Below are 19,314 nucleotides of genomic sequence, written 5' to 3'. Positions count from 1 at the left end.
GACTTGTACCTTCAGTGTAAATAATTCTTTGGATTGCCTGAGGGAGTATCATAGATTGCTAATTATTTTTGTTAACTGTTCAATGTCTTATATACCTTTAGCTACAGGAAACAAGTCTTATCATAACTTGATTACCATCCTAAGGAAATCAGGATGCCTGAGTCAACTTCGGCTTTGAATTTGATGTGAAAACTAGTTAGGCTAAGAAATTTACATTTTATGACCTCCAGAAAAGTCTCCACAGCAGAAACATTATTTAAAACAGGAAATTTATTCACTCTTGGACAGAAATTTGCTTTTAGTTTGATTGCAAGTTAAGAACACCTAGCTACACTTTTCTTTATTACACTTAACTCTTGAAAGCAGAGTTCAGACTCAAACCTAGGAGTATCAGATGTTACCATGTATAATCTAAAGGTTATTTTCTGATTGACAGTGCCTTGAGGAGGTCTGATCGTGTACTGATAATTTTGTCCGAGCGATCCCTAAAAGCCAGGTTAATGTAAGAAGTCAACCCAGGGAGTTGAGAATTTTTCAGACTTACTTCATTGCACTACAGCGAAGGTCTGCATATTGTCCTCAGTGTACTGGATAATCCTCTAGACTCAGTTTGAAACTAGGGGTAGCCTGGAACTTGACCAGAATCTCTAAGGTTGCAGGGGACCAGCAGGAAGCACAGTGTAGATGCCTGGGCTACTGATTGTACCCAGTGGAATGTGTGTGGGATTTTTTGTGACTGTTGGAGGGAAAGGGAGTAAGAGAATTAAATATGGAATTTATTAACACGTTCTGAATCTCAGCAGGTAATGGAAAGTGTAGGAAAAGATAGTGCTGAGAAAGAGAGAGAATTAAATAGGAAAAATAATACTTTAATTAATGGCCACCCTTTTTGTGTTGTTTTTGTGTTAAAATGCTGAATGTTGAGTCTGTGTGTGGAAAGGAGGGGCCCTTGAAACTTACCTGAGAAAGAAATACTATAGAGTATATAGAGGTGATACTTCAAAATCAAGGAGTTTTTCTGGAAGAATGTCAAGATTTGGGATAGTAATTCTATGAGATGGATGTTTGAAAGAGCTTCACATGGAAGAAAACAGAAGTTAGGGTATTGCTTATTTTGCTTATAGCACTTTACTTTTTTTTTTTTTAAGTTTTTATTTATTTATTTTGAGAAAGAGCGCGCGCGCGCGAGAGAGAGAGAGAGAGAGAGAGAGAGAGAGAGCACGCGCGCGCGCTTGAGTGGGGGATAGGCAGAGAGACAGGGAGAGAGACAATCCCTAGCAGGCTCTGCACCATCAGCGCAGAGCCCGATGTGGGGCTTAAAACTCACGAACCGTGAGATCATGACCTGAGCCTAAGTCCAGTGCTTAACCGACTGAGCCACCCAGGCGCCCCACTTATAGCACTTTATGTTTGGGTGCTGATTGCTTTTGGTTGTGGAGTTGAATTGTAATATCGATCCAGTATGAAATCTTTGTGTTTTGTTCCTAAGCAGTATGCAGGTGCTTTCTTGGCAGTGCGCCTGCTCGTATACTCTGCTGTATTAGAAAGATCGCTCCTTGTTCTCCTGATCAATATGCACACGATTTAAAATTTTTGATTACATAGTTTAAACATTCCTTTCTTTGACTGTTTAAATAACAGTTGTTCACTGTATAGAATTTTGGCAGTACAAAGAGGTACAAAGAAATAGTGAAACTTAAAATCTGTGGTTCTGATTGCTGAGAGAGAGAGCTCACGAAACACACTCTTTTGTTTTTCCCTTTTGAAACAAATTTAAATATATATTTATAATCATAATTACAGCTAAAAGTAAATTTGGGGTAAGTTCAACTTAACTAGGGGTAATTTAATTTGGGTTAACTTTAAGGATTTAAAAAAAATTTTTTTTAAGCAGTGTAATCCTCTTTTCAAATGAAAGCTTACATGAACTCCATTGTGTAAATTTGTTGAAAATGGACTTGTTCCGGTTAAAACAGGGTTTGGGGCTCTTCTTTCACCAGTGACTTCATGGGCACCTCCAAGAAGCTCCCGAATTCCAAGTAATAGTTGGAAAACGCCTACGTAGGCCGACTTGTAGCCCAGAAATATTGAGTGGCTTACCAAAATTCACAGCAGTTCAGTGGCAATATCACGACAGAAAATTAGGACATTTGACTAGTCCATTGCTCTTTTCTGGTGCATCCACTTCAAAAGCTGTTTGCATTAGACATACTTGAATAGCTGTTGTCCTGAAACAATTATTAGAGTGTCAGATTTTAAGATGTTTACATGAGAATTTTAAATAAATGTTTTGGCACTAAAGAAACAATAATTTGGTGCCTTATGAACATTAATATATGCCCCTCGCCTCCGATTTTCATTATTTCCTTTCTCTTTCAGGAAGGAGATGGATAAAGCAGATGTTTATTGGGGCATTTCTTATCCCAGCTATGGTGTGTGGCACTGCCTTCTTCATCAATTTTATAGCCATTTATTACCATGCTTCAAGAGCCATTCCTTTTGGAACAATGGTAAGTTGCTTGAATCTTGCTTTTAAACTGGAAAAGTATAAGCATTCTAATATGAGGCCTGCTATCTCTCTGAAGTACCTCTTAGTAAGAAGAATTTTGGCATTTGCACCCAGTCCCTGACCAGTCACAGAAAGTTAGGTGAAGAAAACTGTTTCTTGATTCTGTGAACCAGTGAAGTGAAAGTCCGACTTCTAAGTGTGACGAGAGAATACTATACTTTTTATCAGAGATGGGAGAAACTAGTGAATATATTATAGAGGAAGAATAATGACATATGAAAAAATGAGGGTGTTTTAAGGTGATAGGTGGGTGCGTTGGTAGTGGTAGGAAGTGAAGCTTCTCCATAATACGTTTTCTTTTTTCAGTATACACCGAAAACATTTATACTGATATGTTGCTACAGACATTAAAACCCTATCTCATATCTTACCTGTAATCACAGACTTTGAAATATTTTGGATCTTTTAACTACATTAAAACTAAAACACAGATATATTCCAGTGCTTTACAAAGGTAACCCACAGCCTCCAAATTGTTCTTGTTGTTACCTTTTTTTTAAATGTTTATTTATTTTTGAGAGAGAGACAGAGTACAAGCAGGGAAGGGACAGAGAAAGAGGGAGACACAGAATCTGAACCAGGCTCCAGTCTCTGAGCTGTCAGCACAGAGCCCGACGCAGGCCTCGAACCCACGAACTGTGAGATCATGACCTGAGCTGAAGTCAGACGCTTAACCGACTGAGCCACCCAAGCGCCCCTTGTTGTTACCTTTTTACTAGAAACAGAATTTTAGGCTTGGAGCAGACTTCAATGTTTTGTTTTATTTTGTTTTTAAAGATATACATATATATATATGTATTTAATGTTTATTTATTTTTGAGAGAGACAAAATGAGAGTGGATTAGGGGCAGAGAGAGAGGGAGACACAGAATCCAAAGCAGGCTCCAGGCTCTGAGCTGTCAGCGCAGAGCCCGACGTGGGGCTCGAACTCATGAGCTGTGAGATTATGACCTGAGCTGAAGTCGGGCACTCAACCAACTGAGCCACCCAGGTGCCCCGACTTATTTTTAATGTACGCTTGTGCAGACATGTGCACACTCTTATGCACATGTATGCAAGGTGCACCATGGTTACTGCTTTTCAGAGAGGCTGTGTCACTTGGTCAAGGTCATACAAATATTGGCAGAACTGTAACTGGACCCATATCTCTTTCTGAATTTTGATCTTTGGTTTTCTGTCAAATGGTTTCATAAAAATTCCAGGTGATTTTCGTTGTTTTATAACCTGGGTTTCTCAAAGATCCTGCATTATACATTTTTACTAAATGTTTGATACTTTTTAGTTGGAAATATTTTTGAAAATTGCTTCAAAATTGGCATTCTTGTTTTTGTTTTTTTGCAATCCAAAGTGAGTGATGATAGTTGGGAAAGGGTAACATAATTAATTACATTCAGAACTAGAAAAGAATTTGCTTCATAATAGTTACAGGCCATTAGAAAGTATCTATAGGGCCTCAACTATCTCTTAAAGATCATCTGCTGAATTAATTATTTTCATAGTGCTTTAAAAGTTAAAATTCAGATTCTGCTATAATTTTCCTCAAAGTTTTGAATTGATGTGGTGAAAATTATATTTTAAAGTTGCTTTGCTTCACTAAAATTTTAAATTTTACCGCTTGTAAAGAGGGTTTTAAATTTTCAGTGTAATTTGCCTTTAGATAATTTAATGATTACTAGTTATTAGAATACAGTTTCAGACTCTGTACTGAGCCGAAGCAGGTTGATAAAAGTGGTCTTCGCACTTGCAAGAATGGCTGCTGATGCCGAGCAGGCACCTGAAGTACCTTGTTCTTCATTTGTTTCCAAATTCGGAATGAAGGACATTCATCCCCCTCAAGTTTTAATCAGATGTGTAGTCTAACATTTTTTTTTCTCCTTTAGAAAGTATCAAAATTTGTTTAGAAAATGAAATTTAAGAACTTGAGGTGAATGTTTGACCCAGCTGTCCATTCAGTATTTTAACTAATGAAATTTGTATTTTAGTTATTTGTCGATATTATGAAGGAAGTGGTTATACAGTGTCAAAATCTCCATGGCTCTCAACCCTAGGTACACATTAGAATCCTTGGGAATTTAAGTAATTTCAGTGCTCATGGCTTCGTCTTAAGCCAGTTTAATCTGTTTTGCTTTAAATCCAGTCACTAGCGTTTACCTGATTCTGGTTCCCAGCATCTGGAGATGGACCTCTCGGCTGAAAGGCTCCCAAGCCATATGTTTCTGAGAAGCTGTGTGCTCCTACTTAACTGGACACCCTTGTTTGAAAATCAGTCTTCAGATACTCCTCTATGCTCTTCCCCTGGCCTTAGCTGTTTCTGTCCCCCATTCCTTCGATCTCGTAGACATTGAGCCCTTTCTCAATGATCTTTCTCTAGTTCTCTGTTTTCTCAAATACTTTGTAGCTAAGGATTTAATCCAACTTTGGTGAAAGTGATTTCAGGCTTTTGCCTGCCTTAATAGAAGCACCCACATAATAGGGTTTTGCCAACTTGGGATCTGGAATTTTGTCAGAATACTGCTGTTGTCACCAGGACTAGCCCAAGATTGAAAGTGAGCAGAATTTGTCTTCAGACCCCAACTTCTCTGCTCAGGTGTACCTAATTACACATAAAAGCCATTAAATCCGTGTCAGATTAAACTTGTTGAACAATTGTTAATCTTCCTGGCTTAATAAAGATAAATGTAAGTAGAGGGTAGTAATAATAATCTGAGCTCATATCATATCTCAAAAATGAAATTCATGATATGTGATCAGAAATTACCGCAGTAAAGAATGGAAACCAAGACGAATGAACAGGTACTATTTTAGATCTCTCAAAGGTTATGAGGAAAGTAGAATATCCCTAAGTGTAAAGGAATAATAAAGATCTATATATAAAAAAAACAAAAACAAAACTCGGTTACCTAACCTGAACTTTTGACAAATGCTAAGGCAAATTGGGATTTTGTAAAGATACTTTCCTAGTGTGACCACAGGCTTATTACATGGGATCAGGTGATGTAACAGAGTAGAAGAAAAAATGGCTCTAACCCATTCTTTTTCTTTTTCTTTTTCATTAAATAAAATAACCTTTAAACAAGAAAAGATAAGAGGAAAATAATCCCTGATAAGGGGGAAATGAAGCCTAAGAAAGGGAAGGGGATTCCTGGTACAGGACTCCACAGCTACCTTAGCTGTAAGTTTGCTGCTTATGTAAGTGACCTTTTAGACATACTGAGAGATCATGCTGATAAGCGATGTCTGAATAACTGTAAGAGAACAGAAGCATTGTAAAACTGGACATTGGCAAATTTACTTTTCCAGAAGGGAAAGGAAGAAAGTGGATTCTGCCTTACAAAATGTGGTGAATTGATGAAACACGAGATACTAGAATGTTACTAAAATTTGTCTTTTAAATCCTGGAAATAATAAACATTGGGAGCTATTATGCATTTATGAAGACAAAAATACTAGAACAGGGGCGCCTGGGTGGCGCAGTCGGCTAAGCGTCCGACTTCAGCCGGGTCACGATCTCGCGGTTCGTGAGTTCGAGCCCCGCGTCAGGCTCTGGGCTGATGGCTCGGAGCCTGGAGCCTGTTTCCGATTCTGTGTCTCCCTCTCTCTGTGCCCCTCCCCCGTTCATGCTCTGTCTCTCTCTGTGCCAAAAATAAATAAAAAACGTTGAAAAAAAAATTTAAAAAAAAAAAAATACTAGAACAACTTCATTTCCTCTTTTTGGTAGGTTTTAGTAGATAAGAACAAAAGATCGGAAAGTATTGATCTTGTTGGACAAGATAGAGAAATATAGGTGGAATAGTACAATCAGGTAGATGTGTAAATAGTTATAGAATTAAAGAAATAGAATGATATTACTAATAAGATGTCACATATGTCTTTCAGTAGAGTAGACTTTGACCAATTCAGATGATTGTTAATGATGTGTATAAAGGCGTAATGAATTGTTAATGATGTGTATAAAGGCGTAATTAAGTTGAAAAAGGACATGAGATCAAGGAGAAAACTAGGAATGTGGAATGATGAAGACATCATCTAAAACCGGTCTCACCTGACTGAAACGATGTGCCAAATTTGACCAGACGAATTATAATAAAGAGAGATACATGTGTGTTGCATTTTGTAGTTTGCCAAAAGCTCTTTCTTACCTTATCTGGTTTCAGAAGGACCCAAAGAGATAGGCAGAGCTAGTGACATGTGTTATCCCTGTCATACAGAGCAGAAGCCCAGGACTCTTGCAGAGTAACTGACTCAAATCACATTTTGTTTGTTGTGCTGTGGTGATGATTTGTTTTTGTCTATTTTCTTTCCTTCTTTTCTGCCAAAAGGAATTTTAGCTTTATGCTGAGACTGGTGAAGGTAGAATATGTTATGCCTTTTGTGTGTGTGTGTGTGTGTGTGTGTGTGTGTGTGTGTGTTTACAGCTGTGTAGAGATATAATTAATACATGATAAATTGTATGTATTTAAAGTATACAGTTTTGAGTATATTTGAGTTTTGATATGTGTATACATTTAGGAAACGATCACCAGAGTCAAAAAAAGAAGGTATTTATGAAGTCCAGAAGTTTCTCTGTGTACCTTTGTAATTCACCCCTTTTTTCCTCCTTCTTCTTCCCTCCTCAGGTAACCATGGATCTGCTGTCTGTCATCATAGATTAGTTTGCATTACCTAGAATTTTATCTAAATACAGTCACATAATATGTTCTTTTTTTGTCCTTTTTCACTCAGAAAATTATTTTGAGATTCATTGATGTTGCATGTATTAAAGTTTATTGCTTTATATTGCTCAGTAGTATTCCATGGATATACCACAATTGTTTACCCATTTATCCAGTAATGCATTCTTGAGATTATTGATCCCAATTATTAATGCATTATTTCCAGTTTTGGGCTATTATAAATCAAACTGTTATGAGTATTCATATACAAGCCTTTGTGTTGGATATATTTTCAGTAGTCTTGGACAAATAACTACAGTGGAATGACTGAGTCATACAATATAGTTTAATAGAAACTTCTAAACTGTAACAATGTGTGTTGACTATACTAAAAAAAAAAAAAAAGAGAGACCATTAAACTTTTCTACAACAATTTTGTCATTTTACATTCCCACCAGTATTGTATAGGATAAGTTGCAGTCACTCCACATCATCTCTGGCACTTGATGTGTCTTTTTAATTTTAGTCATTCTAGGAGATACATAGTGGTGTCTCATTGTGGTTTTAATTTGCATTTCCTTAATAACTAATCACATTCAAGCTCTTTTGTGTATTTATTTGCCATCCCTATCTTTTTTTTTTTTTTTTAATGAATCTTTGGCCTGTTTTTTTATAGGTTATTTGTCTTGTTGAGTGGAAGAGTTCTTTGCATATTGTACGTACTTGACCTTTGTCTTAGTTTGGAAATCTAGTCTCCCCCTTTGTGGCTTGTCTTTTTGTTCTTTTAAGAATATCTTTTGATGGGGCTCCTAGGTAGCTCAGTCGGTTGAGCGTCTGGCTCTTGATTTCTGTTCTAGTCACGATCCCAAGATCATGGGATCAAGCCCTGTGTCGGGCTGTGTGCTGAGCGTGGAGCCTGCTTAAGGTTCTCTCTCTCTCCCTCTGCCCCTCTCCCCTGCTGGAGCTCTCTATCCCTCAGGGAAAAAAAACCCAAAAAAGTATCTTTTAAAGAGCAAACGTAATTAAGTGTAATTTATTGATTTTTTTTTCTTTATATGTGCTTTTCTGTCCTTTTGCCAAACCAAAGATCAGTTAGCCTTTCTTGTGTTTTCTTCTAGAAATTTTATAATTTTAGCTCTTAAATATGATCCATTTAAGGTCAGTGATCATTTTTGGTAATTTTGTATCTTGCGTGAGTAAAGAAAGGGTCAAGGGTTTTGTTTTGCTTTGCTTATGACTAGTGTTCGAACATTTCTTAAAAAGAAAATGTGCTTTCTCTACTGAATTGCCTTAGCACTTTTGTTGATCGTCAACTGACCATATAAAGGTGGATCCATTTCTGAACTTTTTGTTTTCTTCCATTGATTAATTTGTCATGTTTTTATGCCAGTGTGACATTCTTTATTACTGCAGTTTTTTATAATTTTTGAAATCACTTCTTTTTCAGTGTTGTTTTGGCGTTTTTAGGTTCTTTGCATTTCCATCTAAAGTTTAGAATGACCTTGTCAGTTTATACAAAAAACCCTGAGATTTTGATTGGGATTGTGTTGAATCTATAGATCATTTTGGGAAGAACTGACATCTTAACAATATTGAATCTTTTAATTATTGAACACAGTATATCTTATATCTCTTAACCTAGTTTAATTTTTCTGTGCAACATTTTGTAAATTTTGTTGTTTAAATTTTGTACATCTTTTATTGAATTTACCCTTAAGTATTTCATATCTTTCATGCTACTTGTAAATGGTATTTTTAAAATATCAGAAAAATAATTAATTTTTGTATACTGGCTTTGCATCCTGCAACTTTGCTAAAGTTACTTATTCTGATTTCTTTTTTTGTAGATTCCTGAAGATTTTTTACATAGATAATCATGTGGTCTGTGAATAAAGACACTTTCACTTCTACTTTTCTAATCTATATACCTTTTATTTCTTTTTCTTGCCATGTTGCACTGGCTACAACCTCCCAGTGCAGTGTTGAACAGAAGCAGTGAGAGCTGACTTTCTTGTCTTGTTCCTCCCCCTAGAGGGAAAGCATCCAGTCTTGTGCCATCAAGTAAAATGTTACCTGTATTTTTGTTGCAGGTGCCCTTCATCAAGTTGATGAAGTTCTCTTCGGCTTAGTTTGCTGAGAGTTTTTTGTTGTAATTATTTTGAATAGTGAATAGAAGTTGGATTTTGCAGTGGCTTTTTCTGTATCTTTTGAGATAATCTATGATTTTTATTTTTTAGTGTGGTAATATGGTGAATTATATTGACTTTTGAATCTTAAACCAATTTTTTATTCCTTCAACAAACCTGTTTGGTATGATGTATTATCTATTGTGTATATTGCTGGATTCCATTTGCTAAGATTTGTCGGGTTTTTTGTTTTTTGTTTTTTTTGCATCTATATTTATGAAAGATATGATCTGTGGTTTTCTTTTTTTCTGGTTTTGCTATCAGGATGATGCTAGATTCATCAAATAAGTTTTTAACTTCAAGTCCAATGTTTCTTCTGTTAGAGTACTGACATAGCTCAAAAAGCAGAATGGGAAGTTATTTATTAGCATGTTGAGAATAATCTCATAAAATAGAAAGGCTTCTTACAGGCTTTTGTGTTTGAGTTAGTGGTACTCTGATTAATTAGTTCCTATTATTGAAATGCTTATAGACATAAAGGCGTAAATGTATGAGTAGAAAAAGAGTGATAAAAATTGTCTAGTCTGAGCGTGTGGTGAAGAAATGCATAAACATAATGACTGGTAAGACAATATATTATTACCTGAGAATCACCTTACCTAAAAGCAATTATTGTCTATCACCGTAAATAAAATTTATATTCTGTAGAATTCCAAAACAACTCCTCTCAGGATGCATTTTCCCTCTCCATTCATTCCATTTACAGCACAGATTTCATAAAAGGCCACTTTGGAAGCAGAGCTGGAATAAGTACTAGCCACATTCTTGGTTTGTGACAGATTAGAGGAGCTGACCAGTTGGTACACTTTGGGGTATTAAGTGCTGATAGGCAGTACTTGTTTCCAACTTGCTCTTAGTGTAGATCACTCCCTCAGCCTTGAGTAAGTCCCCCACCCCCCCCAACCCCTGCACTTCCCTACCTGTTTTCGCTGTTAGTCCGTGCACGGTGGCTAGGAGGCCAGGGGAGGGCCCTGTATCTGTTTGAGCCCCAGAGCTTTCATGGGTGTAGTAGACTAATGGGTTTTGTTTTTTTTTTTTAAGTCTTAACTGCTAAATTTCATTTTAAAATGAAACTATGTGGAAGCCCAATATAGAAAATAGATATCAACATGAATCCTTTAGTATAAATAAATTTTTGCAAATTCAGTATCGTAACATTCTATATTTAATGAGAAGCAGTAAAGTTGTGATGAATACAGATCTAATGTAAAGGAGTATGAGTAAGAGTTCAGTCATATCTTCTTCAGTAACCAGTTTATTTGGCTAAATATCAGTCTTGAGAAAAATCCTGACTTCACGGATGATTTGATTCATGTGACTTTTTTTTAACAGCTTGCCTTACAGTCTCAGAGTAATTCTTCAAGTAAACTCATCCAGAACTTGAACATAAAGGAGTCGGAAATTGGTTTCACAGTTCAGTCACTAACAGTTCTAACAAACCACTAACGTTTTTTGTCATGTATAAGAAAACAGACAAGCAAAGGGGAAAAATTAAACAGATATCAAACAGTTGATAATGTCTTGGTGAGACTGTTTATAGATTCCTTTATTGATTATTGTCGTTTTGCTTTGAATGAGCACACAGACAATATATGCCCTCGTGTTGCTTGCCACTTAATTGCCTGCCACGCATATGTGCTATAGTACATTTGCTTGTACAACTCTAATAATAGCAAATATGTACAGGCCCGAATGGGATCAATGGGAGGGGAGGGAGAACAAAAGACCAGTGTAGCATTACAAACCTTCCTAATCAATAACACATTTACGAGAAATCCAAATGCAGACACATCAGGAGAAACTGTTCTCAGGTTTGCATGAAAATGAGTTAATCTGGTTATGATAGCTTCAGTGTATTAATGTTTGACACAGAACTCCTCTGAATCTATTTTTTTTAATCATACTTCAAGATATTTTGCTTTTTATTTTTTTTTTCAAGTTTATTTATTTGTTTTGAGAGAGTGCACGAGCAAGGGAGGAGCAGGGAGAGAGGGAGAGAATCCTAAGCAGGCTCTGTGCTGTGAGTGCAGGAGCCCTACATGGGGCTCAGTCTCATAAACCATGAGCTCATGACCTGAGTCCAAATCAAGAGTTAACTGACTGAGCCACCCAAGCAGCCCTATACTTCAGAATATTTTAAACACTGTTTTCAAAGGATATTCAAATTAAATGCTTGTGGAATTCCTGAAGCTCTTCAGCAAGACCTGAGGGTTCTGTGCAATAGTTTGAAAACCACTGTCCTAGAGCATGTCATTCCTCAAAGGAATTATTTTCTTCAGCTTCTCTTCAATTCTTATTTGAAATTACAGTCCTGGGAAAATAAGAGGAAAGTACATAGGTCTCTACTACAGTGTATTAACATTTATGAGTCCTGTATACTTAATGATAGCAAATGAATAATTAAGAAAGCAGTCAACAGCAACAATTGAGACTGAATTCATACCCCCAGGGGCTCCTGGGTGGCTCAGTTGGTTAAGTGTCCGACTCTGGATTTTGGCTCAGGTCACGATCTGGTTCGTTTGCGCTGACAGTACAGAACCTGCTGGGGATCTCCACCTCCTCTCTCTCTGCCTCTCCCCCGCTCATGCTCTCTTTCTCTCCCAAAAATAAACAAAATTTCATCCTCCCAGATATGTATGAGACAACGTATAATTTGCAATGTTTTCTAATATAACCTTATTTTTCATGTTTCACATATTCTTGTTATATGAGCATAAATTCATATTACTAATAGGTCCAAATTGAGATACCAATAATTTGAGTTCCTAAGCCTGATCTTTAAAATCGAATTCCAGGGCTTTCGTAACTTTCATACGTTTATACAAGTTTTACCTGGAAGGGATGTGATTCTGCCCTTTGGTTTATTTAAAACACACAAACACACACACACACACGCACGCACGCACGCGGGTAGAATGATGTGGTTTGCACTCATGTTGCTTAAAGATAGACCCCTCGTGTGGTAACTGTGGATTTTCTATCCTCCACCTCTTCATTGTTCGTTTCTTCACAATTTTTATTCATCTTTTCTCTCACTTTTACTTTTTATTAGAAACCTAAAATGTATAATTGGAAGAGATCTTAGATGCAGTTCAGTCTTCCATTTTGTAGGAATTCATAATGAAGTGGTTTTAACCAGATGCTGGCTGGAAAAGAGCTTGAGTGAGTCCTTGAGTACCCAGATTTATATAAAGAAGAAAGCACAGAAATAATTATTTTCCTGACTGCCTTGGTTCTGGAATCTCATATGGTCTTCCCTGCAACTTTGGACTTTGAACCACTGATGGGCAGAAAAATGTTCATGCCATTTTAGTAATGACCCATAGATACGTAAATAGAGATCCGCTTCTGTTAAGATCGATCCTAAGGCGGTGTGAAATGGAGAAACGGTCATGGATGGTGTCTGAGACTGAACCGAAATGGTGGTCTGGCCACCTCCCAGCTGTGTGGGCGTGGGAAGTTACTTAGCCTCTCTAAGTCTCATTTTCTTCATCTGTGCCATAGGGAAATAACATGTAAAGCTCCTTGTGTATATTAGGAGCTCAATAAAATAAGTTGGTTATAGTGACAGTAGGTAAAGGATATGTTAGAAGCATGACAGCTAAAGGTGAAATCAAGAGAGGAAAAAGGGCTGCAGCAGACACCAGATGGGAGGGTGGGGAATGTGAGCAGCTGCAGTAGGCGGGAAACCGTTCAGCTTGTATTTAGTTCAGTTCTACTGTTTCAATGCACATTCTTCACCTCTTTTCGTTTGTATATATCTTAAGCAATTTTAACCTGTATTGAACTTGAACGTTTTATTTTGTGGTCAAATTGTGTTTAAATTTTTAGGTGTCCCCTTTATTTTTATAAATGCTCTTCTGAGTAATCACACACATTTTAATTTAATTTACAGGTGGCTGTTTGTTGCATCTGTTTTTTCGTTATTCTTCCTCTAAATCTTGTTGGTACAATACTTGGCCGAAATCTGTCAGGTCAGCCCAACTTTCCTTGTCGTGTCAATGCTGTGCCTCGTCCCATACCGGAGAAAAAATGGTAAAGAGAATGCTAAATCTTATATCATTGTCTCTCACAATATAGAAATTCTTAAGGCTATTCTATATATATAACTTTTTGAATTGGCATGCATTTCTAAGAATGACTGTCTTAAGAATTTGTCTTTTTAACTTTTTCCTTCAACCTGTATTGTTCGCAGTAGTAATCAATTATACCCTTATTTCACTTTCTGAATATTGGTGCCATTTACAGATAAATTTAAATGCTTTGATAAGTACACTGGTGCTTAGAGGTGGGTAGGAACTAGAGCTGCAACAGTTTTATTTACTGTAGTATACAGGCCGGAATTGACCTGCTGCCTATTTTTATAAGTAAAGTTTTGTTGGAACACACCTATGCCTGTTCATTCGCAGATCTAGGACTGCTTTTACACTGCCGCATCAGAGAGTGAGACCCTGTCACCTGCAAAACCTGAAATATTTACTGTCTGAAACTTCACAGAAGAAGTTTGCCAACGCTTGGCTTACAATTTGATTTTCCTTTCCAGATATTTTGTTATTCTAAATAATACACACATTTGTAGCCACATACATTGTACCAGTTGAAAGATGAATTAGGATTAAGACCAGTTATAATTTACCGACTTAATGTTCTTTATCTTCACTTCTGGGATAGTATAGAATCTCTCAAATACATTCTGTTTTATGGCTAAAATGGGTTCTTAAGAACCCCCAGAATTCAAGATTAATCTTGACAAAGGATGATGAGTATTTGTTAAGCAACTGAAGGGATTCTTTAACTGCAGTAATGTAAACATAGTTTACAGTTTATTTGACCAGTCAACTTTGAAATTACGATTCTTAATGGATTTTTAACTTGAGATAATTTGTATTTTTTTTTTCAAATTTTGGACATGAAATGGGATGTCATTAGTATGTTATATTTCTAATTTTTGTGATTCACATTGGAAAAAAACTAAATACTTTGCCTTTTGAAATTAGCAAATTGGATGTTTCAGTGCTGATTTATGCTATTCTGCATTCTTCATTTCCTGATTGTTACTAGCAGACAAAAGTAGAGCAGTCTTGCTGTATGGACACCTGTCACATTCTCCATCGCATGAGAAAGAACTGCACAGTAGACTCTGTCTATTCATACATTGAAAAGCCTCTGTTCCTAGGTAGTTTACCTCATTATAGACATAATTTATATTCAGAGACTTACATATACAATCTTTTGTAGACTTGGAGGTATATAGACATTGAAATGGAGGCCGAATAAAACAGCACCTATAAGGGAGGGTGACCTGTTAGAGTGTTAGGATTGTCCGTGTTTTTTTTCCTTAGATTGTGATTATGAGAACTTTCGTGCTTTGTTTTTTAAAGTCCGTTTTCTTTTTCAAATCAAGGTTAGACTCTAGGTCACTAGGACTGGTGAAGGAGAGGAAGGAACAACACGTGACCTTGCACACCCTGGGTCACAGGTGGAGGAAGGCTCGTGTGTATCTTTATTTTCTTTATAAAGTTACATGGGCACTAAATCTGAATACTAGATCTGGCTCTCAGTGACTTGTTATCTTAGGAAGATCGTTTTTTAACCTCTGTGGGTCTTGGATTCCTATAAAAGGAGGAAAGAAGACTAGATTAAATGTTTTTTAAGGTTTTCTTTTTTTATCCAGCTTTCACATACTGATTTCCTCTCATCTTTTTAGTTTGTTTATCCCAGAGATAGTAGTTTAGTATTTTTTATATGCCAGATACTGTGCCGGATGCTGGGAATACCTAGATGAATAGCTTCTGCCTGCCAGAGTTAGCATAGCACTAATCTAGTGAGGTATGATATGTATATGATTGCAGTTCCACATAGTGTGAGGTAAGTGCTGCCAGAGTTATGTTCATGAGGCAGTACAAGTACGGGGAAAAAACCCACCTCTTTCTGGGAGACTGGGGAAGGGCTTTATGGGGAGAACACTCGAGCTAGTGCATGCGGGAGAAGAAGTGTGACGAGGGAAGGCATTCCAGGTGAAGAATTACCAGTTGCATCAGTATGTGTTGAGTGAATGAATGAGGTTTGGATTTAATTTTTTATCCATTCTTGGCTCCATTATAACTCAAGACTCACAATACCATAATTGTATAATTCACAAGGAAGGGAATCGCCAACCCAAGGAATGCATGAGCAAAGAGATGGCAAGGCTACAATTTGGGAAACATTATTTCACAGAAGGGTCTCAAGACTTTTCTTTCCCTATGGCTTTCTATAAATAAATGCCTGTGAAATTTTTAGAAGTTATTGAGAGATGCAGACAGAATAGGAGCAAACACTTAAGAGAGTTTTTCCTGAGTTCCGTTGGTAGCAAGAATTTGTATTCCCCGAATTCGTATCTTGACCTTTATTACCGGAAAGAATTTTGACTATAACCTATGGCTAATTTGAAGTCCTACCTCTATGTTGTGCCTCTTTGAATTTTTGTTTTTTCTTTTTACTGGTTTATTTCTATTCCTTAGATTGTTTTTTAAGTGCCAAGTTTCTGCTTTCTGTTATCTGGATTTATATAATGTAATGTGAAAATCACACTAGAAGTTTATTGCTAATGTTAATATTTTCCAGGTTCATGGAGCCTGCAGTTATTGTTTGCCTGGGAGGAATTTTACCTTTTGGCTCAATCTTTATTGAAATGTAAGTTGTGGCAATGCATTTATGTTTTGAGGCATGTAATTTTAATAAGAGAATGTAGGAGTTAGGGTAGGTGTAGAATCATCAGGAAGGCATCTAATAGAGTTAGTCTGTTAATTTCATGGCTCCCAGAAAGGGATCTAACATTATGTATCTGAAAGTATTTCCTCCTGTGATTTCAAATATTCAGGTGAAGTGTATACGTTTTTGTATTGTGTTCTAGACCCTTCTTACCTAACAAGAGATCTTAGAAATCACAGGATGCATACCAAAGAGTACTAGACTAGCCTTTGATCACATGCGTGATATAAGGAATTGCTGGGTTTTATTATATTTTTGAAGTATTTTTGAGGGTCCAGGGAACTAGTAAAACATTACCTGCCAGTCAGTCTGGTAGATCTTGATGTCTTCAGTACGTAGTTATTTCCAGTCTTCTTCCACAGAGGCCTGCAGGAGTGCTGGAAAATGTGTAAGTGTTTAGGGGTCGAAGGTTTGCCACCTTGTGCACAGTTACTGTGCTTCGTACCTGCATCCTTGGTCACCACTGCAAAATAGAAGTCTTTTCTCAGCTTGTGTTCTGGTGTTGCTTGATGGGAATGCTCTGGCATTTTTATTTAGGCAGGATAGTTCTTTGTGTGGGACTTTCTCAGGGACTGCAGTCATACACCTCGGGCTCTTGCCCACAAAATGCCAGTCACTGTGACTGCACAGAATTCCCTTATACTTTTCCGAATGTGCCACTACTGATTGTCTCCTGTACAGTGGACACCTCCTTAACAGACAGGATTGGATCGGATAATTGGTTAATTGAAAGTTGGCTCATGTAAGGCTTATTAAAAAAAGATCCATACATAACATTTTATTTTAACTTAAAACAACTGAAGGTACATCTTTCACTCGTTTTTTAAAAATATAGAACCAGAGTCTTTGATTTATATCTAGTCGATGTTTCTGTCATTTTCCCTTTGACAGTCATAATGCATCTTCTGTGTTTCCAGCCTTTTAAAAGTGGGGACAAGAACATAAAGACCTGTCTCAACCATTCTAAGTGCAAAATCTCTCTAGATTTGTACATTTCTCTCCCAGAATTTAGTAGCTATCTCGCCCACACCTAATTTCATGTTGTTGTTTTTTAAGTGACTCACCTTATTGAATTTCTCCAAAACATTCACATAATGTTCATTGAAATCATGCATCCTTTTTGCTGTCATATTTATTGGTGTATGTAACATTCAATTAAGTTATCTAATTATACTAACAAGTACAGTTGACATAGATTTGGGTCACCTGTGCTGGTCACCTGCCAGCTGTGAATGTGCTGTGGGCATTAGTACCTTAGAGGAAGTACCTGGAGTGCACGTCACTCTAGCTTGTGGTTTAATAAAGCCAGTTCAGGAACCTCTTCTATACTTCTAGCTGATACACTGCTTTGTGTCCTCACCCCGACTTGACCTCTATTTTTGCCTCCTACCCCTGTTCCCAGTACCTTCTGGATCACCTCTCTTCCTGCTTTGTTCCATTAGACAGCCTCTCTGCTGTATCCTTAAGTTCTCTGTTTTGACGACCCTCATGCGTTCTCCTCTTGGCAGCCACAGTGATCTTCTTAAGGTGTCAGTCTGATCACGTCACTTCTTTGCTAAAGACTTTTCATTTTCACTGAGGTAAGGTCCCCCAAATGCTATAACATAGCCAGTAAGGACCTTTGTAATACAGCCTCATTCGCTTCTCCAGCCTCATCTCTTAGCTCTCCCCCCTTCATTTGCAGTTCTAGCCATACTCCGTTACTTTGAGCTTTTCTAAATACAGTGAATTCCCTCGTTTGTAAGCTTTGCCTTTGCTCTTCCTATTTCTGCAACATTCTTCTGGCTCCCCTTACCCCCATATGCCTTATTTATTATTCTCATTACTCCTCCCCAGAGTCCCACCTAACGGAACTGGCAAGATCCCCCCTTAGGTTGCATTGGTAAAGCACGTGGTGCATCAGGACTGCCTCCTTACTGGTGTTCCCCACTTTACAGTAGTGTCCTTGAGGGTAGAGACTGTCATCTTCATAGTTCTGTTCTCGCTGCTTCTTGTGGTAGGGCCTTCAAATATCTATTGGAAGCATGAGTGACAAATAAGTGAGCTAAACAGAGAGAATAAGAAAAAGAAAAGAGGCTAAAGGCTCCTTTTCTAACGATGACTTGGGGAATGGAATTAGAGTGAAGGGTCTTTTTCTTCATTTAAAATGTTAATGCCCTTTGTCTTGCTGTCCTCCAAAAATAGCAGGAAGCTTCATTGAGCTTTCTTTTTTCTGATTATTTTTATTTTCCTAATTTTATACATTTTTACTCTATCAAACCTACTTTAAAAATTTTAGTAGGGTGTTTATAAAATATAAAATACACTGTTAGAACAGTGTTGTATCTAGAAAAAAAACGAAAGAATGAGAGAATTGCCTTTATTCGACAGATAGGAATTTTTAGCTGTATTCATTTTTCTTTGCCATATTTTACTCCTTTAAGCTTCTAATGTATTCAGTTTGCTTAGAGATGGATGCCCTACTAAAAAATCTGTTCTTGGAAGATTATCCAAAAAAATATTTTTGAGAGATATTTGGAGGATTGAACAGATGAAAAAGGGTAAGACAAACTGTTGGAAGTTACTTGAAAGGAAATAATGGAGGGGCACCTGCGTGGCTCAGTCGGTTAAGCGTCCAACTCTTGATTCCAGCTCAGGTCATGATCTCACAGTTTGTGAGATCAAGTCCACGTTGGGCTCTGCACTGACAGTGCAGAGACTGGGATTCTCTCTCTTCCTCTCTCTCGGCCCCTCCCCCACTTGTGTTTTCTCTCTCTCTCTCTCAAAATAAATAAACATTTAAAAAAAAATAATTGAGATGTAAGTTAGACGACAGTGAGAACTGAGATGTGAGGCTTAGCAAAGGGGTGAGCTTCAAAAATGAAGACAAAACTATGTCTTTATTGCATTTTATGTAGGTATTTCATCTTCACATCTTTCTGGGCATATAAGATCTATTATGTCTATGGCTTCATGATGCTGGTGCTGGTCATCCTGTGCATTGTGACCGTCTGTGTGACCATCGTGTGCACATACTTTCTACTAAATGCAGAGGATTACAGGTGGTAAGTACTTCTATCTGGGAAGAACCTCAGGGGCCGATAATATTTTTAAATAAGATGCCGTCTGACGTGTATCAGGTAGAGTAAGAGATCTGTATAGAAATTTTGCTACC

The 19,314-nt window shown here is 37.2% G+C and overlaps 1 protein-coding gene across 1 annotated transcript in view; it reads left to right on the top strand.

Annotated features, from left to right (window-relative positions):
* Nucleotides 1-19,314, top strand: part of TM9SF3 (transmembrane 9 superfamily member 3) — a 69,422-nt gene that overhangs the window by 40,192 nt on the left and 9,916 nt on the right. Inside the window, exons 9-12 of the mRNA XM_042959770.1 lie at nt 2,380-2,510; nt 13,303-13,442; nt 16,014-16,082; nt 19,058-19,204. Coding sequence (XP_042815704.1) covers nt 2,380-2,510; nt 13,303-13,442; nt 16,014-16,082; nt 19,058-19,204 — 487 coding nt within the window. The remainder of the gene's footprint in view (nt 1-2,379; nt 2,511-13,302; nt 13,443-16,013; nt 16,083-19,057; nt 19,205-19,314) is intronic.

Source organism: Panthera tigris, chromosome D2 (genome assembly GCF_018350195.1).
Source record: "Panthera tigris isolate Pti1 chromosome D2, P.tigris_Pti1_mat1.1, whole genome shotgun sequence".
NCBI classification, from domain to species: Eukaryota; Metazoa; Chordata; class Mammalia; order Carnivora; family Felidae; genus Panthera; species Panthera tigris.
Note: the sequence above shows the minus strand (reverse complement) of the source record. Positions and strands in the feature narration are given on the sequence as shown.